Below are 24,018 nucleotides of genomic sequence, written 5' to 3' on the forward strand. Positions count from 1 at the left end.
GATGAAACCACTGCCTTTTTTTTTTTTTTTTTTTTTTTCTCGCTGGCTATTTCCGCTTCATCAGTTATGAATTTGGCACTCGGCCAGTTTTCTTGGGATTTTAAAAGCCAGCTCGGACCCTCCCACCATTTTGACCGAACTGAACACCCTCTACTTGGAAGATCTGCAGGGTTAAGGTGACCAGGTATATGCCTCCAATCCTCCACACATGTCAAAAGCCTTATTTCCTGTACTCTATTTTGTACAAATGTCCCCCACGGTTCTTCCCTTTTTATCCATGCAAGGACAGTAGTTGAATCTGTCCAGAAAAATGTACTTCTGGCCTCAAAGTCTTTTAGAACGTCTGCAGCAAGACGAGATGCAATAGTTGCTGCTAACAATTCTAATCTTACAATAGTAGTTTCCTTTTTACCACAAGGGGAAACTCTAGACCTAGCCTGAAGCAACTGGACTTTAACTGATTCAGGTTCTTCTACACGAATGAAAACTACTGCCGCATACGCTGCTTGACTGGCGTCACAGAAAACATGTATTGAACACTGTTTGGGCTGATATCGTATCCACCTTGGAATTTTAATGTTTTTCAAAAGAAAAATGTCTTTTACCCATTTCAAAAATGTACTTTTAATTTCAGTGTTAACTTTTTCGTCCCATTTTACTTTTATTTCCCATGTACGCTGTAATAACATCTTAGGTAATATAAGAACTGGACATGTTATACCGATGGAATCAAATACTTTATAGGCTATTGCCAAAATACTTCTTTTCGTGACTTTCTCGAAACAAAGATTTTGCAAATTAGCAACATTTATTTGAAGAGTATCGCCTTGTCTTTCCCAAAGCAAACCTAATACATTCGAAACAGTTTCTGTTTCAAAACTACAGTCGGTATATTCCCAACCCCGTAATTCAAATTTTCGTTCTGCCATAACATCTGAAGATACTTTCATGAAGCGCTGTAATTCATCTTCACTTCCGACACTTGTTACACAGTTATCAACATAGAAACTATTCATTAATTTAACAACAATGTCGGAAGGATATTTTACATCTGCATCATTTTTCTCTAAAATTCCCAACCCCGTAATTCAAATTTTCGTTCTGCCATAACATCTGAAGATACTTTCATGAAGCGCTGTAATTCATCTTCACTTCCGACACTTGTTACACAGTTATCAACATAGAAACTATTCATTAATTTAACAACAATGTCGGAAGGATATTTTACATCTGCATCATTTTTCTCTAAAATTGAATGTAAGTGATATTGAATAACAGCTCCAAGTAAAAATGGACTACTGGTTACACCAAATACGACCCGACAATGATGAAAATGCTTCAAGCCATCTTCACCCTTTATCCAAAGAAATCGGAGGAAGTTTCTGTCACTAGAATTCAGGCCAATTTGTAGAAAGGCCTTACGAATATCAGAAATCACCCCTATTTTTTCCTGGCGAAATCTATTTAAGATTGTAGGAATAAATGCAATAAGGTTTAATCCCTTTTCAAGACAATCGTTGAGACTCGAAAAACCCTTTGCTTTAGACGAAGCGTCAAATACTGGCCGTAACTTCTTAGTACTATGTTCCTTAACAACATGTCTATGTGGCAAATAATGATGGGGTAAATCTAATTCATTTACAGGTACTTCCGCTATTATGCCCTCTTTGAGCCATTCTTGGAATACTCTTGGCGAAGATTATCCAGTTCAAGTTGCCTAATCGTACCATGCAACCTTTTAAGCGATAACTCAAAATTATCCGACAGGGGAGGGTGCCCTTCCAACCAAGGCAAAGACACTACAAAGCGGTTATCTTCTATTCTTACAGTATCAAGAAAATGTTGCCTGGTAGCTTCATGCAATTCCAATTTACTCTTTTGTTCGGATGGGTCCGTAATACCAAGCGAGTCGATGGCCCATAAATCAGAAATACAAGCCTCTTTATTCAACATTGAAGTAACTAAGAATGTTGAACCTTCACTATTCAATTCCCCGGTTTTTCCTATAACCGTCCATCCTAACTTTGTCACAATAGCCACAAGACCGTTTGAAATTTGTTTACGATTTTCCGTTAATAATCGTCCTGCAACATCGGCTCCTATTAAAATTTCTATAGGTCCTTCTAAACGATCTGTTAAACTTATTCCACAGTCAGCAAGCTCTTTAAGCCATATTCCTTGTCCAATAGAAGGTATATTATTACAAATAACAGGCTGACTTAACGTATCAAAATTACAGCTGTATGAGCCAGACGTATTAGATAAATGATTTTTGTAAACTTTATATTCACACAAACTGGTCGTTGTACCGCCAAATAATGCGTGGCTAAAGTATTCCTTTATCGTATACCTATAACTCATATCTTGAGCTGTGCTTTGCAGAATATATGACCTTTGAGAACCAGTATCAATTATAGCTCGAGCCGAACGAGATTTTTTATCTCCTTTAATTATTACTCTTATTGTTTGCAGCAAAACTTTAGGAGACCTTGAAGAAATGTTGGCGAGTGTTTCAGCCTGATTTGGAGGCTGTTCCGTTGCTCTTGTCTCACTCATTTGTGAATGGCCCTTACATAGAAAAATATGATGCCTTTTACCACATGTAAAACAAACTGTTTTTAATCTACACCTCCTGACAGAATGTCCAGATTTCAGACACAGGTAACAAGAGCGTGTCCTTTTGACCAAAACTTCTCTTTCCGACAACGATAAGTTACGCGGCTGAAAACATTCCGCAGAACCATGATTTATACTGGAACAAAATATGCAGCCTTTTCTAGCTTCATGAGAAGTAAACAGTTCAGCTGCCGTAGGTTTTAAGTGAGGTTCTCTTATCTTTAAACCCGAATTCCCTTTCTTATTACCGTGAGCTAATCGATCGAAAACATTGAAAGATTTAGCTGCTAAAGAAATTCTTTCCTTACTTTCAACTTCACCGCGCAAGAAACATAGAAGGCGCTCAAGGTCAGATTCCCTTTCTCTTAACTCAGCGTTTTCGCCGGTTAAACTTTCTGATCATTTAAGCGAAAACCTAAGTCTCTCCCACGTTTTTAAAAACTTCATTCGGCAATGCTGATTCTGATTCTATCAATGGATAGAATCAGTATTTCCGAATGAAGTTTTTAAGAATCATCATTGCCGAATGAAGTTTTTAAAAACGTGGATGAAATATCGCGCAATATTTGCCTCTATTTATTCCCAATATCTCCAGGGCTCTTAGATTAGATTCAAGTTCATCGTATAATTTCCGTGAATAACAAGGGTTAACAAATCACAAATATAAATCTCCGTTAGTCATTCTTTTTTACCAAAACGCGTTTGCAATGCTTCAATTGCGCTCTTGTAACTATCGCCAGTTGGCGGAAAGCTTTTAACTATTTCCTCTGCGGAAGAATTCTTCTCCATAGCCTGTGCCAAGTAAGCAAATTTATCATTATTATCTAATGTAGGATCTTTATCAATCTTTTGGAATTGCCTCCAAAATCCTAGCAATTTCTTCACGTTACCATCAAAGATAGGCAATTTAATCTTCGGATAATGTAACATTTTATTATGAACAAAGGACGGATCAATTAAAGTTATATTCGGGGTACCAAAAGTGAGATCTTTTAGTTTACTTTCCATAAGTCTCCACCTATCAAAATATAATTCAGATTCATCTATTTCCTTAATAAGTAAAGTCTCATCTGTAATTTCTTTAAACATTAATTCTCGTATTTTCATTTCGGTATCAAACAAAACTTTAGCTTTCTCGGCAATAACTTTTATTTTAATTAATTTTTCTTCCTGATTAAATTTAGTTTCTTCATTGTCAAATTCATTACACGCTTTGCTAAATAGTTTTCTATATTGAGTTCGTGCTAACTTTAAGGCTTCCATGATTCAAAATAAAAAAGTCGCTTACCTTGCAGACAATGTCCTGTCGCTTGGCGCGGCCGAGCGGTAAAGTCGCTGAACACTGGTAGTTCGGTCCGAGGTTCGAATCCCGCGAACGGGCTGGCTGCATGGGCGTTTTCGTGGTTTTCCCCATGTGTAACGTGTATACGAGCCAGTTTCCCTTAGAAAGTCCTCCACGAAAGGCATCCCTCTCTTAGGCAGATAGCCCTAGTGTGCTTTGCCATAATTAAATACACACCTGTCGCTTGGCGCCAAATGTTGATTTTTCCGTTAAATCTTATGTGATATATCTGACTTCGAATCTAAAATTTCTGAGGAACACAAAAACCTTGTCTAAAACTTAAAGGTTTATTCAACTGCAACTTCAAAAATGATGAAAACTTAACATCATAAACGAAAACTTAATATCTTAGGTGGAAACATTCAAAATGCTTTAAAGTTGTGTTGTTGTTGTGTATTTAATTATGGCAAAGCACACTAGGGCTATCTGCCTAAGGGGAGGGATGCCTTCGTGGAGGACTTTCTAAGGGAAACTGGCTCGTATACACGTTACACATGGGGAAAACCACGAAAACGCCCATGGGGCCAGCCTGTTCGCGGGATTCGAACCTCGGACCGAACTACCAGTGTTCAGCGACTTTACCGCTCGGCCGCTGGTGGGCCTCAAAATGCTTTAAAGTAACAGCTATGCCGGCACGGTAAAGAACACTTTCTTTTAAAAGACAAAATCCGTCTAGCCCTTTCGGCATATATCTCCATTCGCTGGATTCAGACTTCAGCTTCTACGTGTTTTGGACTTAAACGGCCGGACTGGAAGTGGAACAGGACTGGATCAGGACGGGAACCGGAATCTATCATCCCCTGGCTTCTCCCCCGGGCAGGTCTACTCTGGCTCGAACTAAAATGAACTGCGGTGCCACTAAGGAAAGCACCTCCTTTTATTGACGGCGGTTGCCGTTACTACAGGCGATTATGCAAATATTTAACATCTTGATAGCTTCGCAGTGAATAAGCGTTAAGGGGCCGACTCCGTTAGAATCTTGATAGCTTCGGCTGTATCTCTTTAATTAAGATTACTTTAGTTTGATTTTTAGTCTCTTAAGTTCAAGCTTAAGTGTGCCAAGACGGAGTTCTGTTACGCTGGATTGGAATAATAAAGGGTTATTTTACCCTTCTATCTTGTTCTTTCCTGTCAGGCGATCTCAAGCGATTATTCGCTTATCAGTTCTTAAGATTCTTCATTTTTAACTGTAACTTAAAATTCTACAAGTTATACGACCTGTTGGCACACAGAAATACTACTTAGTATTTGAAAAGTCTGGAAAATATCAAAATGATTAGGTTAATTATTCTTCGTTTTGAAATTGAGAATGGCAATTCTTTGTAAAGGAATTTGAAATGGAATCCTAAGTTTTTAAGACTTTTATTTTGGAAAAAGGTAGCATATTATTTTTATAAATTTAAAATTCTGAACCTTGAGATTCCAATTATACTGTGAATAGAAACACTTCATTCAATCAGCCTTATTAATGTGATCTAATTTTATGATTTGCATTCTGCGAACTGTTTTAATGTTAGTTTTAAGATATTACGAGATGAACGAGATTTAAAGCATAAGTTGCCTACTTTAGTTATTGTTTACTTTAATTATTCTTTATTATTATTATTTCCAGTGTTAGCAGTGCAGTAACATCAGCGTCTTTGCACAATTTCGAGCGTTCGCATATTCGATTCATCAGAGAATCGAGGGGCTTACTAGTAATTTTTTAATGCAATTACTGATTCTCAGAAACGATGATTCTGTCTCATCTTGGAAGGATATTTAAAACTACTTCAAAAAAAAATGTTTAAGCAGTAGTAAAAAGTATTTAAGCAACACAGACTGTTTTTGTTCAATGAAGAGGAATCATTCACTAAGGCGGCTGAAGTGATTAGATAAGCTTACCACGTGATTATTCATAAGAGAAGGAGACTTTAAAAAATCATTTGAAATTAATTCCAAGTTTCTGAGGGAAACTATGAGTGAGAAGATGCTCTTGCTGTTCGGTTTCTTCGCCTTTACTTTCTTGACGTTATCAAACGCAGCAATCAGAATTCGTAATTATTCATTTTTCTTAGCTTCAGTTTCACAGATTGTTTGCAGTTCTTAGTAAAATTAAACTCACTGCTAATTTATGTATTCATAATTTATTTAATAATCTAATTTATTCATAACTAACTTTTTTACTATGTAGTGCATAATTAATTTTATTATTACTTTTCTAACTTAAATTATTAGCCTAAAGGGCGTTAGACCAGAAGGGCTATTTATTTCATTTTGGCATTTTGCGTTGATTCGTTATAAAAGGCGAATCACTTTTTAAATTGTTTCCACCAAATATTAGAGCCCTGTATTATATTTAAAGAAATTGAATAATGAATAATTTGCATAAATGTATGTATGTTTTTCGCATTGTGATAAAACAACGGTACCTAGAGCCATCAAATTTTGAATAACGTACCTCTCCACCCGAATATAGACATATAGAAGCCCAAATTTGGAATTTATTTTATATTTTGTAAAACATTTATGAGTTTTTGATTAAGAAACTCAACGATTTCAAAGCGGGCAACAGCAGGACTGTACGCGGGGGGGGGGGGGAATTATCTCCAGCGCGCGAGACTGCATATCGGAAATTCTAAAGATATACTCTTTTAAATATTTCATGATATTGCTGTTGAATTGAATTTTATGGTTTAAGTGCGAAGAACATCATATTTAATAAATAAACGTAACACACAAAACAGCAGAAAAACGCCCCATTGCGCGTAGTATAAAATCTGAAAGCTTTCAGATTTAAAGCAAAAAATATTATTGTTTTTTCTGTAATTTTGATTGAAATTATACTTTTTTATGCAAATAAAAATAATGATTTAATTTTTGCTTTGAAAAAAAAAATAAGACCAGTGTTTATATGCGAGACCTGAGAAAAATATATTAATTTCACTTTTTTCAGAAACGCGTTGCCTGTTCAGACAAATAAAATAGCTTGAATTGTGTAGTTCCTTTGAGACAAAAAGTGTTCGTGTTAAAATGCTTTTGTCTGGGTAATAAAAATATTTGAATTTTAATTATGGTAATTCTAGCGTAATAAGTTAAATGATGAACAAAAAATGAAATCCTTGCTTTTATGTTACAGCAATTATTACTTTTGGAAGTTAGACGAATGTAGGAATGGGATGTTTGAGTATCACGAATCTTAAGAAAGATTCGAACTTTAAAAATCTGCTTATTTTTGTCAGTCAAATCTTTAGAATTCTAACCAAAAGAATCATAACATGCTTTTAATTCTAAACATTAAAAAGGAAAATTTTTTGGTACTTGAGATGCTACTAGTCTTGAAACTCATTTTTCATCCTTATAACTTCTGTGTTCGAATCAGGACTAAAGAGAAGGGCTAGCTCATAGAGCGTTTCCCCCTGAAACAGGCAGTGAGGAGTGATGACGTAGCAATGATGTCACTGAGCGCGGAGATGCAATTGACAACATAAAAATTAGCGTTTTAAATTTGAAGAATCAGCGTTTAAAATGAGCTGTGTGTGAAAGGTAGCTATAATTTGGAAGAGACAATGTTACTGCAGTATGCATTTTACACTGAACATTACAAAATTTAATAGTACTTACTCAATTTTAAAATAATAGATAAAATGCGCTACTCTTAGCATAAAGTTCCTTTTTTTATTTGCAGGGATTTTTTTTTCTTTAAATGCCTGTTTGTTTCTAATCATTTCTTTATCTGCATGTTAACTAAGAGAACTGTACTACTGCTAAGATAACTATAATAACAGCTATTTAAAATTAATCAGAAAAATAACCTTAAATTGGCATAGTTTTAAACGTGTATGGTTATATATGGCAAAATTTCTGCTAATCTAAGTTTGAGTTTCAGCCTAATTGTAAATTTTACATTAGCATATTTTTCTCCCGATTCATTATAATAACATATATTTTTTTTTAAATAATTTTGTAACTTAGGCTTACATCGATATTTCATTTAAATAAATACATGTAAGATTGTTATCTTAATTTAGACAAAACAACTTTATTCACAGTACCTAAAATAATTATTTAATTTTTCAAAAGTGGGGGTTAAGGGGGCAGGTCTTCTTATGCCAATTACTTTAATATTATACTTTATATATATTTTATCTAGAATGCTAAGCTAGCACAAAATCGAATCAATAATAACAGAGGATACAATAAAAATAACTGTAACAATAACTTAACAGAATTAGTTCTCATTTGAAATATGCTTTACGCTATTAACTTCTAAAATGCAATCTAGAAATATTTCAAATCAAAACATATTATACATACTTACTTTTTGTCTCTCGTTTCCCTTGACCATTTAATAATTTGGTTTTAGTTTGTGACACAATTTAATTCTCTATAATAATATCAACATTTAAAACAGTTCCATCTTCTAAAACAAATCCTTTATCTAAAAAGTGGTTTCTCAGTAATTTGAGCCCACCAGAGGCCGAGCGGTAAAGTCGCTGAACATTGGTAGTTCGGTCCGAGGTTCGAATCCCGCGAACGGGCTGGCTGCATGGGCGTTTTCGTGGTTTTCCCCATGTGTAACGTGTATACGAGCTAGTTTCCCTTAGAAAGTCCTCCACGAAGGCATTCCTCCCCTTAGGCAGATAGCCCTAGTGTGCTTTGTCATAATTAAATACACCAACACTCAGTAATTTCAGGCAGTCGCTAAATCTGCAAAAACCCATATTTTTTTCGTTTGGAATACTGGATTTAGAAAATGAGAACTATTAACCGAAATCTCTAACTCTTTCCACAAAGTAGTAGATCCTCCTAAATCAGACACTATTGCTTTCACTTCTACTCTAGATGATTGAATATGTCTTATGAGTGAAAAAAGAAGTTCTTTCTTCATTGGAGTGTTAAAATCAAAAAATATTGGTTGTTTCCACTGCGAAATGAGACCTCTGATTAAAACAAACTGCACTTTTTGAAAAGGACCGATTTTGGTCCAGTTTAGAGTCATAGCAGAGTTTAGAATCTATGTGCGTTTCGTCGAAACTGAGAACGCATATTTTTTTCTACAGAATTCAAATATTGGCATCTTTCCTTCATTACAGCAAGAACATCACTCTGAATTCCTGGACTACATGAAAATTTAGTGCACCATCTCTTTAATGTGCTAGTGCTAGGTAAAGGAATTCCCATTTTTTCTTTCCAAAAATCGTAGCTTTTAGATGACAGAGCTCTTATGACAATGCAACGTGAAATATCTTCACTAGTCCACCGGATTTTTTCCTTCTTTTCTAGCAATGCGTTAATCTGCGTCTTTGTAAAAATATGCTTTAGACGTTTTTCCAAATTCTCCGATCTGTTCTGTTTTTTCCTAAATTTCGCTGTTTGGGATTTTAATTTCTAAATTTCCGATACAAATTTCTTTCTAGATGTCGTCCACCTTCTTTGTCGCTGAGCAAACATTCTAAAATTTTTCTTTTCTCTATTTTTCAATATTTTATTACAATTTTCTAAGGATATTATTTTGTTCTTCAAATTATCAATACATTCTTGTTTATCATTACACTTAGGGCATTCAGGGATATTGTCACTTGTGAATTTTATTTCAAAATCATTGACATTTGATTTATTATTGTCAGCTTCAATTTCGTTCTCAGCTGCAAAATAAATTTTCTTTGGTATTAATTCATGTAGTTTTTCAAAACCACCCTGCATTACTTTTCTTTTCAAATGTCTCCGATTTCTTGGTGTTGTTTCGTTTATTGCATACGATAAATTTACTTTCGGCACAGTATTGCATTTCAACAGTTTCTTTTGCGGCAATCCAAGCAAGCGATTTCTCATGTCATCTTCATAATCACTGCACAGAAAATGTTCGCTGCAAATTCTTGCTTTTTTCACATTAATAGAATCCTGTCTTCGACATTTATGTATCCATTCTTTCGTCAAAAGCAAATTGTCCTTGGGGAAAGCATGAAATACAATATCTCTTCCTTTCGTATTTTTATAAGTGTTACGGCACGTTGCTACAGCACAAGAAGCCATATTACATGAAGGATACTTTAAATATAGAATTTAAAAGAAAACTGACTAAAACTATATATACACAAATTATTTTAAATGTTTGCATTATTAGAAAACAAATATGTATGATTAAAATTAATTTGGGATATGCGATCTCCAGAAAATCGTCTCGCAACTGAATGAAACTACAGTTTTAAAGGCGCGAAATCAGAGCAGGTGCAACAGAGATACGTCAGATTACTTCCGGTTCTCCCCTCTATGAGACTCGCGTCGGCGAGGAGTCGAACAAAGGAATGACCTAGCCCTTCTATTTATCCCTGGTTCGAATCACTTTTGGAATTGCTGCCACCAAATGTTATCTCGATGTATTAAAAAAAAAATGGAATAATAAAGAATCAATGCGTATATATGTATCTTCCTCACATTGTAGTAAAACGGTGACATATAGTCCTCCAGCTGAACGTTCGCATATAGAAACCGGAATTTTGAATTTCGAATTAGTTAGCTCAAAGGGGCCTTTAGTTACCAAACGGAATTTAGCGGCGTATCACTATAAATGTGGGTTCGCTTTAGATGGCTGCTTCACTTGTCGAATTGCCCTGTATTACTTTTAAAGAAATTAAATAATGAAGAACCTGCCTTAATGTATGCATGTTTCTTGCACTGTAAAAAAAGGACGTTACCTAAGGTCATCAGATTTTGAATAAAATAGTCATCTACCCGAAAATGTGCCACTGGAAGCCCGAATTTTGAATTTCGAATTTTATATTTCATATTTTGTAAAACTTTAATGAATTTAACAAGCTCAACGATTTAAAAGCGAGCAGTATCGACACTGTACGGATTAAATCATTGTTATCTCCACTAATAAGACTGTATATCGGAAACATAAAGATATGCTGCTTTTAAATCTTGTTGCTTGCATATGGGTTTGTAATAGATTGAATGCACAAGTCAGATAAAAAGTTAACAAAATCTATTCTTATTACAAGAAGTATAACATAACGCTGGAATTTTCTCTAAAGATATTCGTCCAATATCACAATATCACGCAATATAATCAGTAGCTATATTTTAAAATACTAAAACGTTTAATAGAACGCAATCCAAAGCGCAGACAAAGCTAATTCGATCTCACCGCGAATTCGCTACAATCAACAACAACGGCTCTGAGCTGAGCTGTTCTATCTCTGGCTTTCTATACTTTTTAAAAACGGCCGCACGAGATAGTTCCAACAATTTCTGAAAAGCGAAAAAATTAATTGAAGACCCTCCTTTATCTAATCCAGGAACTGCCGACGTTTTCCTGTCCCCTCTTGAACTTGAGTTCCCAAGAAGATGGGTGCTGCAAAAATTCATTTATCGCCATTAATGGGACATTTTATTGACACTACAAGCCTGTATTTTCGTTTATCAGATACTGTAAAAAATTGTGCATACAAAACAAATATTAATTTAAAATCTGGCGTGTGCTAAAGTAAAAAGAATTTCTTTTACACTCATTTTAAAGTTTTATGATGCTTAAAAAAATAATGAGCCAGACCTTTTTTATTCTCTATAAGAATTAAAACTTTCCAAGTTGTAGATTTTAGCTACTGATAGTAGTTATATCAGTTTTAAATAATAAAATTGATAGATTAATGACAGACATAAAACTGATACATAATCAACCTACCAGATATCGATTTGTAGAGCACCTTAAATAAGTTTTCTTGTCTAGATAAATATTAACAAATCTTCGTAGATAGCAGAATGGTTTTAACTTTCAAATTTACCATTCTAGGTAAACAGTTCTAATTTAATATAAAAAACTCTTTATTAAATCTAAAAATTGGATTTCTTAAGTGGTTCTACAAGGTTGTTCAATAAGTTCGCGGAACGGAAATGAAGAAGCCAATTTTTATTTGTAAAAATGACTTCATTTTTCAACGTAGTTTCCCTCAACTTCAATACACTTATTCCAAAGGTCTTCTAATTTATGGATCTTAAGTGGTTCTAGTAAATTCACACTAATATTATTGCAGTATACTCGTATGTCTTATTAAGCTTTCCATTTTTAATCATTGAGGTTATTTTAAAGTTATTTAACTTTCTTATATTCCATATTTTAATATTAGAAACGTTTAAATATTTATTTTGTTTTCCAGTCACTCTACCTAATGTACTTTGCCATGCATTTAACTTCTAATACACATTTAATTAATAAATTGATAATTATCAGCACCTGCAGAATTTTCATAATTAACAGAAAAATTTCGAACTCTCTTACATTCATATCTTGGGATTTTCGGTTCCTTTTCAAACCGTTCCTTTTTCACATATTGTTTCATTGTATTCAAGTTTTCATGTATGTAGAATTTATATACTTTGTATTGTATTTATTCCAATTTATATTTATATGATAATTTTTATGAATTCTTGCATCATAACTCTAGTTAACACAAGATGTTTCTAACACCTTGGTAAAGAGTGATCTTCAGCATGCAGCTTATTTTACAATCTAGTTTCAGGCTGAATTATTTGTAAAATTAATTATTTGAAATTATTTGCAAACAAAGATGGTCGCTAAATCGCGTTAATAATATTTTTAACTGTTGTAATTTATAATGCAACGAATTCATGTGATTTATAATTTTTTCAGCAGTATTGGAATTAATAGCAGATACTGAAAATGTTATACATTTAGATTACAATGATTTAGACTGCCATTGCCTTCTTCATTGGTGCTTTTATGCTACATTCCTAATATTTCATAATGGCATTCAGATAAGTTTTAACTCATTCACCAAACATGTAAATCTGTAATTGAGCCCACTTTTGTTCTTACATGTGTTGTATTTTCTATTTTCTTTAATATATTATTCAGCCTAATTTCAAAAGGTCTTACGATCAAGCGGAAAAGTCACTAAACATTGGTAGTTCGAACCAGTTTCTAATCCTAGAGATTCCCCAGCTCTTTCTTTTTTTTGTATTTATGTACTGTGAAAAAATATATTGCAAAGATTTTAGTTCATGAAGTAAAAATACATTTTAAATTCATTCTTTAAAAATACTGCAAAAATTTGTACCTTAGCATATCTCTTTACAAATCCTTTTAATAAGAAAAAATAAGGAAGGAAATTAACTCGGTTTCTGTGATTGATACCTCGGTGGAAAATATATGTAACTTTTTCGAAAAGCATAGAGTTTATATGGATATCAATAAATTAAGGATTATTTCTCCATCTAATTGTCTTAACATGTTTATTTCAGAATTTTCTTTTCACGCTGTAGTGCTTAACATTATGAGTTTTCTATAATCATTCAATTTCTCTCGCTATGGCAATTATGCGTACCTTCTGACAAGTAGTCATATTTTTAACCACTGTATTTTAATTCCTGTTGACTATCAGTACATTATTCACTTGTTTCCAAAGTGGAACATTTATTTTACACGCAAATCTACGTAAAATAGCAATAAAACTTCAGTTATGCGGAGCTCTCGATCGATTGTTTGTTTTAGAGTAAATGAAATTAAGCTTAATGTTGCTGTTAATTAGCTTGTTATTAATTTAATTATACGTTTCTAATTAATTATATGTTCAGATACTTACAAGTACATTAGAGGGAAACTGTCTCGTATACACGTTACACATGGGGAAAACCACGAAAACGCCCATGCAGCCAGCCCGTTCCGGGATTCGAACCTCGGCCCGAACTACCAGTGTTCAGCGACTCTACCGCTCGGCCGCTGGTGGGCCAGATAAATTTTAGAAAAATCTTCTTAGCATAATAATTTAAATTTATTAAAATTTATACGACAGTGTTCCAAACGCGTAGTAGTGCTATAATAGATTTCATGGTGAGTTTTTTAAAATTTAACTATTCATTTCTGCAAACATTTACATGATTACTGTAATTAACAAAAATATTTCTAGCACACTTTAACACACTTTGATACGGAATAATCTTTTGCACGCCACATTAAATTTTTCTAGTTCAGACATCATGACTATTATTGATGTAGTTTATAAAAAACATAATATAATATAGTTGGTGTATACCCCTGAAAAGCGATGTGCTGCCACTTCTCAGAACAACACATTTTTATCTTCCGCGCACTTTCAGAATAAATCTCTCTATTACTGATTAATAAACTAAGTTATTTATAATCTCTAAACGCAGTTCTTAATCATATTTTCTCTTTTATTTTTATTTATTTATTTATTTATTTTTACTTCCTTGTACGAAGTAAAGGAAGTATTATAATCGCGAAGAATTTCAGGTTTTAGATTTCAACGGAGATATCCATTTTGAACACACCGGAATCCATTTTGACTATTTTTTTGCTGGACTTCTGTACGCACGGACGGAATAAATGACTTTTTATTTCAAAACGAATTGTAAAATTCACTCGAAATTGAATTTTTTAGTAGCGTCTGTAAATGCCTGTGTGTGTACGTAAGTATGTATCTCGCATAACTCAAAAACGATTACCCGTAGATCGTTGAAATTTTGTATATAAAGAGAGCTACAACTTTTGCTAAACCTTTTAATTTTATAGCAATCGGCAGTGGCGAAAGGGCACTTTCCTCGAAGAATTTTTTTGAATTTTTCGCATAATTCAAAAACTGTTTGCCGTAGAATACTGAAATTTCGTATAAAGAATTTCTGTAACATCCAGTTATTTACTTTCCTGATTTTTACTTCCTCGTGCGATGTAAAGAAAGTTTTATAATGGCGAAAAATTTCAATTTTTAGATTTTAAAAAATGCCCATTTTGACTAGTCCTGTCGGGACGTCTGTACGTATGTATGTTACACAGCTCAAAAAACGATTCTCCGTAATGTTGTTGTTTTATTGTTGAAATAAATGTTGAAGTGTTGTGTTTGGAACTTTTATAATATCTAGTTATGTGCCTCTCTCTCTATCTCTCTCTCTCTTTTTTTTTTTTTTTTTTTTTTTGTTGTTGTTGCAATCGGCAGTGCCAAAAGCGTACTTTACTCGAAGGATTTTTAAATACAGCAGAAACACGTTACAAATGTAAATTAAAAATTTAGTAACCTTTACTTTTGTTTTGATTTTGTTGATCAAATCATAATAATTAAAAAAGCATAATATTAAATAGATAACAGACGTACATTTATTTAAAGAGTAATAAAGGAGCTTTTACTCTAGCCTAGCGTTTCTTAAAATGTGGGTCGCGAAACCAAATGGGGTCGCATAGTTAAGTGTTGTGATCACGAAAATTTAATTCAAGACAAATTTTTAAATAAATGTTTTCCAATTTGTTTTCATTATCTTTAATTTGATAGAGTCACTGAACCAGCGGCCGAGCGGTAAAGTCGCTGAACACTGATAGTTCGCTCCGAGGTTCGAATCCCGCGAACGGGCTGGCTGCATGGGCGTTTTCGTGGTTTTCCCCATGTGTAACGTGTATACGAGCCAGTTGCCCTTAGAAAGTCCTCCACGAAGGCATCCCTCCCCTTAGGCAAATAGCCCTCGAGGCTTTGCTATATTCACACACACACACAACTGTGATGACAATAAACAACCTCCTTGTTTAATTTGCAATAATGCTTCAGCTAGGAAGAGTATGAAACCATTAAAATTAGAAAGGCATCTCGAATCCAAACATCCTTTCTTACGTGAATAAACCAAAAGAATATTTTCAACGACTGTAAAAGTGTTCCAGCATAAAATCCCATATTTTGAAGAACTTAGAGAAAAATATTTACTTGCATCATTCGAAGGTTTATATCTGATTGCTATTTAAAGAAAGCTCACATTCGCAATTTAGATGGACGAAACAACTGATATTTCAAGAAAAAGTTCAGTTATTAGTGTTTATCAGACGCATTCATCAAGAAAACATCGATGAAGAATTGTAATTTCATCGGCCCTTGGAAGAATATACACGAGGAAAAGTCATCTATAGTGAAGTTGAGGATTTTTAAAACTGAAATCTTAGAAAAAAAAAAAAAATGTTCTGTAGTATATACAAATGGCGTAAAAGTGATGGCGAACAAAAATATTGTTCAAAGTTGCTAATTTGTTAAAGTTTGTAATGAACATGTAATATTTGCACATTGACAGATTTATCGAGAGTCCCTTGCAGCAGACATTTGCAATGGAATTGAACGATGTACTGCAGGATGCTGTCAAAATTATTAAAAGCCGTGCGCTTAACAGTCATTTATTTTAAAATTTTTTCGAAGACATGCAATCCGACACACAGAAATTATTATTACATGAAGAAGTAAGATGAAAGTTAAGAGGGCGAAGTTTAAGAAGATTCTTATTAATAAAAGCAAAATTACTACAATTTTAATCGGACAAAAATCTAATCTCAGAATGACTTAATGGCTATACAAGCTGTGTTATGTGTCAGATATTTTTGAGAAACTCAACGATCTCATCATTTCAAGGACAAATTAGCAAATTTATTTCGTATGATAAAATTCAAGATTTTATTAAAAAGACCAATATTTGAAAGAATTATTATTTTCGATTGTCAGCAATTTTAGGATTGAAAAAAGAACAATAATTCAAAAAATTCAGTTAAACACAGTTTTAAAGAACTTTATATCCAATTTTGATTTAAAATGTTATCTTGGATTCAAAAAACAGTTTTGATAGATATCAATGAGATTAATCACCTGCTATATAAAGCACAAGAGGAGCTGGTTGAGTTGTCTAGTGCATGAAACTTAAACTTGGGTTTCCACAATAAACCTTGACTTAATTCTAGATCGGTGGTAGAACTGAATTTCTCACAAATTCAGAAAGGATATCAAATTTTCTTCTGCCTATAGTTATGTGAAACGACTTTTACGTGTATTAAACCCGAATTTCAGCATTAAAAATCTGATGTGTACACCACACGACTTCCTTGTACGGAATATTAAATTATACGCATTTGTTTCTTGCATTTCGTTTAAACTTATTGGATTCAATTAAATCTACTTCGCCGACAGCGCATAAACCACAATAGAATAAAGGCATTCTTTAAAATTCACTCTATTTGTTTAACATCGACACTCTGGCACTAGGTTCACTTACCAGTATTATATTTCGTTCATATTATAACTATGCTTATGTCTATGTCTATGTCATTAACGCAATTAAGAGGCAATCGGTAGTAGTAGGGTGTCTTTAATGATGAGTTGAATCCAGTAAGATGGAACGCACTTTTTGCACCTAGTGCAGAGTCTCTAGAAGAGAAGTAAACGTGGCCCCACGATGTAAAGATCTGCAACTTGAGAATTTCTGCCGCTCGGCTATGCTTATCTTGAGAGAAGGTGCAAATTAATCTTTATCTGCAAAGTTCAGAAGCATCTCAATGGCTTGAAAAGCTAGGCAAAGTTTTTGCATATTTGATTTAGTTGATTTAATTCTCTGAACTATTGTGGTTATTGATTTCATGAGAAAAAGGGTTTTCTGATCTTTGAAAATGTTAATGATTTCTGCTAAATTTTCCTGCGGGTTTTTCTGCTTAACTTTGTCACTGTAAAGGTTTTTAGGCATTTCTTGATTAGTTTGGCCTCGAGCTTGAATAAATTCGGGGAAGTCATCTTTAGTGGGAATTTCTTGTGGTTTTTCTGTCTTCTCTAAATGATTGAATCTTTTTCTGTATACCTTACAACCACGATAAGAAGAAACGTGATTTTCGTGACAGTAAATGCAAGTTGGTTTTTCATCTGGTTTTAATTTACAGGTATTGGATCTGTGATTTTGTCCGCACTTACAGCACCTGACCTTTTTAAAGCAGTTATTTTGGGAGTGCCCGAACTCCTGGCAACTGAAACATTGAATTGGGCGTTTTCTGGGCTGATATTTTTCTATTGTGATATTGAATCCGAACATATTGTTTAATTGATGAATTTTCTCTCCTGCAGAATTTCTTTTTAGTTCAAGGAAAAATATAGGTAAATGGATAATTTGGTCTTCTGCTTTCTTCGTGAATTGCTTTACTTTAATTATAGGGAAGCTTCTGCGTTCTAAGCCTGCATGAATTGCTTGCTCTGTGTAGGATCTTTGGATATTCTTAAGTATAACTTTAATTGAAGAGGTTGAGGAAATTTGGTACGTATGAAAACTAATCTGTGCTTTCTTGAATTTATCAACTGTAGCTTTATAATCGGCTTCGGTGATAGTGTAAAGGAAAATCTGTCTTGCTTTGATTGTAACTTCAAATTCGTTTTTACATATCTCTCTGAGCATTTTGTCAATTTCAGGCCAATCAACATCGTTTTCTGGAATGACTAATGGGGAAATTTTCGTTTTATTTTCTGCTTTATTCTATGTTGTAGTCATCTGCGTTTCATCTGTAACTTCCATATCTTCGTTATTTTCGCTAAGAGTTTCAAATCTGTTATTTTGCGGAATAGCTGCTGGTGGGGTAGACTCGGAATTTTTCGCGGTTTTCTTTGGAGTTTACCAATCCTTATTGTTGTATCATATGTTTTAGAATTTGCCAGCTTCGGGGTGTTCTGAATGCTTGCTAAAATTAACTGATTTTGTTGAATTTCTTCTTGTAACTTTGAATGCATTTCCATCGCTGGTGGGGAGGTTAATGTCTTCATAGACTCAATGCAGTTAATTTATCGGTGATTTCGTTTTCTAATTTAAGTGAGAGATCTTTTGGGTTAGTCGGAAGCTAAGTATTAAAATATTCTTGCGAGATAGCTTCTGTTAAATTAGGAAAAACTTTTCTGTGTTTGTTAACTACTGCTTCAAAATTTGAAGGGGAGGGTTTGAATTTCTTAGTATTATCGGCTATTTTCTTAGGACTTCCTGCGGTTTTCTTTTCTTTCTCTGGGATTTACTTTTCTTAGTAGAAATTAGTATACTTTGAAGCGCCTGGTTATCTGAAGCAATTACAGGCATCTCTTTGGATGTAGTCGATTTTCTTGAATAATTCGAATAAGTAGAATCATTATCGCCATCATAATCGCTGAAAGTAGCATGCCAAGGAATTTTGCCTCTATTTGGTGGTTCACTATTACTGGCCATATCGAGAAGAACAAGCAAAAATAATATTTACCAAAAATCAAGAAGAACAATCGTTTATTTATAACTCCGAATGCACAAAATTTACATCATTTTTGTTCACTATATTTGTTTAATGCACAAAATTTATATCATTTTGCATTCACACACACAGAATGCACAAAATTTATATAATTTTCCCTCATATTATCCATATTATATATATATATATATATATATATATATATATATATATATATATATATTATTATTTCTGATTCACCTCAGGTATACAACTACTTTGAGTTTTGACCTGTTCAATCTGTGCAGCCTATGAAGGCCATTCACGGTATCTATATTAAAACTCAGAATGCATAAATTTATATCATTTGAAGAATTATCTAATACTTTCAAATACTATAATAAAGCTAGAACGATGTATAAAAGAAATTAAGCAAACAAAACAAAAAAGGAAACAGTTTTTCACAGACGATTGAGTATTTCTCATTCAATTAATTCAGTTCTCACTTCGCGACAAGACAAAAATACATAAAAGCTCAAAATATCTGTAATAAAAATTACGAATTATTAAAAATCAAGTTAATCTTAAACACTTAATTCCTGGAAAAAATTCCAGAAAGAATTAAGCATGATTTAATTCGCAATAATAAATGAAGGCGTTATCTTTGTTGTTGCGAAGCTAAGTTTCTCTAGATTGGCAACAAATCCACTAGTCTCCTGTTTCAAATGTAAACATCAATGGCCGCCATAAAAAAAGGCTTAGCGGCACTTAGACAACTTTAAAATTGTTGATAATTCTAAAAATATTGCATACAGATTTACTAAAGGCATAAAAACCTTTACCGGAAGATAAAAACAACATAATACAGTCATTTTTAAAGCAAAAAATGTACAATTTACAAACATATAAGAGTAAAGAAACTGAGATCACTGAGCCGGGTAGCAGAGTGGATATATATATAAATATATTTGTATACGTTTGGTGCGGCCGATTGCAACCAAAATACGAGGTGCACATCTACATGTTATAGCAGTCCTATATACAAAATTTCAACGTTCTGAGGCTACTCGTTTTTGAGTTATGCGAGATACGTACGCACGTACGTACATACGTTCGTACAGACGCCACGAAAAATTCTCTTTAGAATTCATTTTAAAGCAGTTTTATAATTTTTTTGAAGGAAAAGAGTATTTTATTCTTTCCTTACGTACAGATATCATGCAAAAACATCGTTAAATTGCATTTGATAGCGATCAAAATGGATATTTTCGTTGAAATATGCTGCCTAAACTTTTCGCGATTACAATACTTCCTCTTTACTTCGTAGAAAGAAGTAAAAATTGGTGAAGACGCGTTACACCCAAGCAGTGTCAAATATTGTAAAGATTTAATTTGTTATGCAGCAAAATACGAGCATATCTCTCTATTTTTTTATTCATTTGTGTATACTTGAAACAAATCATAAAATTACTTCTTTTGATGCTTATATTGTTTATCAAAGAAATACATCATTTACGGGAAAATATTTATTTTTATGGCTTTATTTTTATATTTAACATCTGCAATCAAGCAAAAATTCTGGATGATTAAAATGGGGTCATAAATAAAAAAAATTAAAAAGCGCTACTCTATCTTAATATTTCAAGAAGATTGTTGAAATTAATAACTGTTTAAATATTTGATGTTAATAAAAATTAATATTTTAGCAATTATATAACTGTTCCTTTTATTGAAGAATTAGAGGGTCGTATCTCACTTTCAGATGAAATAAGTTTAAATGAAATGCTGCCAAAATGTGCATAATTTACGTGCATAGCAAAAAAGTGCATAATAGCCATACAAGGAAAGCCATGTTGTATCTATATCAGATATTTTAATCTGATGAATTTAAATTAAAAGTACATTTAATCAATGCTCTGGTTAAATGGTCTTGCGTTAGCTAAACTCCTGCTAATAATTCTCCGTACGGAAATTCTTCAGTATTCATTATATTTAGTCTGTACAGTTTATCCTGTATCATGCCATAAGCTCCTCTTTCGCTTTGAGCTGTCTTCTTTATTCGTTTCGTAGTAGATTTTCTAGGCTTCGTTGGATAGGTAGAAAGAACAAAAAAGTTTTACTACAGCAGTAATATATATGCTGACTGCTACAAAAGGTCTATCGTGTCTCTTATCATCCAAGTCTTCAATAAATACAACACCAAAATGAAAGGAAACAGTTAATATTTGATTTTTACTATCAGTAATAACAGTATACTGAGAAATACAGTACCATACCAAAAATGGCATAAATATATTCGCGAATTTTTTTTCGCGTATTTAAAAAAAAATACGCGAATAACATAGTTATTCGCGTATTTTTTTAAAGCTGATTTTAATTTGCGAAAATCGAGAGGGGGAAAATTATGTGAGTTATTTTTCATTTCCGAAGAACGCGGTTGTTGTAAGAGCATAACAAATAAGAAGGAGTCATGTATTTTATAAAGTGGTAACTATCAGAATATTATTTCTATACCTACATTCCAACATGAATACATAATAATACTAACATTGCATCTGACAGTGATAGAGCCGGACATGTCGCGCAGAGCTCGACGTGTCTAGTTCGATTACCTTGTAAAACTCTGGGGCACCTCACATAAATGTGTTTTTACCGAAGTTCCCAAGAGGGACATCATAGGAAACAAGGAGAAGGGGGCCTTACCATTTACACAACTTGCAAAAAGTTCAAGTCTTTTTTTTTTTTTTTTTCATTCTTTCGAGACAGTTCTCAAACATGGGTATTTTAAGCCTAGCATTTTGAAAAGTGGTGTTGAATTTTTTTCACGTGATTCATAGTTTACACTTTCGTTAACACAACAGCTACAATTAGACATCACAAATGTTGCACGTCTACCCGTAGATCCCCCAAAAAGTAAACAAAGCAATTAATCAAGCACATGGAGGCACCAGCGACTAGCGCTCAAAACTGTTTGCACTTGCTCTGTGATCTCAGGATTGCCAAATGCCAGCTTTTGTTTAAGCCTAAATAAACTTTTTATATATATATATATAAATTAATTTTAGTAGATAACAATATTTTAACATATAAGCATTTTACGATAGATTCAAAAAAAAAAAAAAAAAAAAAAATCAAAGTAAAAAAAACTAAAAGAAATGATGGAGTCCCAAAAATTTAGCAAAACCTATGCACTAAAATTTTAGAAGCATAGATTTATAAAAAGTAGCAATTTGCGAAAAATCGCACGGCCTTGCACACTGCTCTGATCAAACTTGTCTGTGTGATTACGGCAAAGCCTCGAGGGCTAACTGCCTAAGGGGAGGGATGCCTTCGTGGATGACTCTCTAAGGAAAACTGGCTCTTATACACGTTACACATGGGGAAAACCATAAAAACGCTCACGCAGCCAGCCCGTTCGCGGAATTCGAACCTCGGACGACCGAAATACCAATGTTCAGCGGTCGCTGGAAGACCTGCTCTGATCACATGCTGTATTTCCTCGCGTAATTCCCCCCCCCCAAACTTTTTAGCTGTAGATACTGAAAATTTAGTAAATATTCGCATCATTTTCCCCTTCCTCTATTGCAAATAGTTTCTTTCTCTGTTCCATTTCGTTTATTGACAAATTAGATTCCCTCGATTACATTTATTCAGCGTATTTATTTTGCGTGTGCGTTTACATTTTTCTACTAGAATTTCGTCCATTTTGTTTTTCCCTGCAATTGTTATTTGAAACGTATTTCATTTAGATTCTGCGATAAGTTACCCGTACGTGGCGAGTGTTCAACCACTTAAAATGTTTTCGAAACATGTGATTTCTTCCTGATTTTATCATTTACGTTCAAGCTCTGACCTACTGCCAATGTGTTCGATTCTTTGCGAATCTGGGTCTATTTTTCGCCCCCTTCTCCTTCGTTCCTCCGCTGTCACTCTTGGAAAATGCGGTTAAGTCTCTCATTCATGTGGCGTGTCCATGTGGCTTTACGATGTAACATAGCCCGACACTTCACACAGTGTCTCAATTACCGTCAGATATAGGCTCCATCAGATACCGTCAGATATAGGTAATTTAATGTTAATATTACTATGTTTTCACATGGGAATGCAGGTTTCTTTTAAAGAAATAATATTGTGATAGCTACCTGCAGTTTAAACTTAACTTCTTTTCATTTTGTCTGCTCTTACTGTAAGTCGTTCTTTGGTATTATGATATACTGCACAGACCGTCAGCAAAAATCCCTCTACTAACTAAGCTACGCTGGAACTTTCGATCACGAACAAATTTTCTGAACGAAAAATGCATTGGATAACGAGCGATGAGACACGAACAAGTAAAAGCTGTATCACATCTATTGCCTGTCCTGCAAGAGCGCGTCAAAAGAAACATTTCTGTGAATTTTTACTTACTGAAAATCTAATTGGCTGTCTTACGCGAAAACCAGTTCTTTGAGATGAAACGCACGAGCCAACACAGCTCGAGTTTCATTTCAAATAAAAAATGCCTTGCATAGCTAGCCGGTACATTAGTTCCAACGAAACATGTTTCATCTAACAGCCCTCCAGTGGTAGGAGATGAAGAAACTTGTTTGTAGGAGAAGTTTCTTTTAGCCTCAGAGGCCCACCGCGTTCGAACGCGAAAGTCTCAGAACATTGGTAGTTCGACTTGGGTTCAATACCAGGCGAACGTGCTGGTTTCGAGGTTTTGCTCATGTGTAACATGGATGCCAGCCAGTTTCGCTTAGGTGGTTCTCCAGGAAAGTATCTTTATTCTTAGGCAGATAACCCTCGTGTACTTTGCCATACTCAAAATAAACCAAATCCTAGCGGCACGCTTTGTTAGAGGTGATAACCCCATAAACCGTCAATAAAAAATGATACTCCAAAATGAAGTCAATACAAAGGAGAAAATGTCTTCATTATTAGAAGGCGGAAGGGAATATATTCCTAGTAGTTATATTCGCAAAATCTGCGCAAAATGGAATAAAATTCATGCAACATTATCACTCTGATAAGTAGCAGTAAGATGTAGCATAAATATTTTCAGTGACAATATCACATCTTAATTCAGGAACAT

At 33.8% G+C, this 24,018-nt stretch overlaps 1 protein-coding gene across 2 annotated transcripts in view; it reads left to right on the forward strand.

Annotated features, from left to right (window-relative positions):
• Positions 1–5,839: 5,839 nt before the first annotated feature.
• LOC118203696 (uncharacterized protein CG3556-like) overlaps positions 5,840–24,018 on the forward strand; it is a 149,735-nt gene continuing 131,556 nt past the window's right edge. The window contains exon 1 of one of the 2 annotated variants that reach the window (XM_085823885.1): positions 5,840–5,994. In XM_085823885.1, coding sequence (XP_085680011.1) covers positions 5,916–5,994 — 79 coding nt within the window. In that variant the 5' untranslated portion in view covers positions 5,840–5,915. The remainder of the gene's footprint in view (positions 5,995–24,018) is intronic. The other variant, XM_085823884.1, reaches the window with a different exon arrangement.

This window comes from Stegodyphus dumicola, chromosome 9 (genome assembly GCF_044657685.1).
Source record: "Stegodyphus dumicola isolate Sdum_Otavi_A_Nest chromosome 9, ASM4465768v1".
Classification (NCBI taxonomy): Eukaryota; Metazoa; Arthropoda; class Arachnida; order Araneae; family Eresidae; genus Stegodyphus; species Stegodyphus dumicola.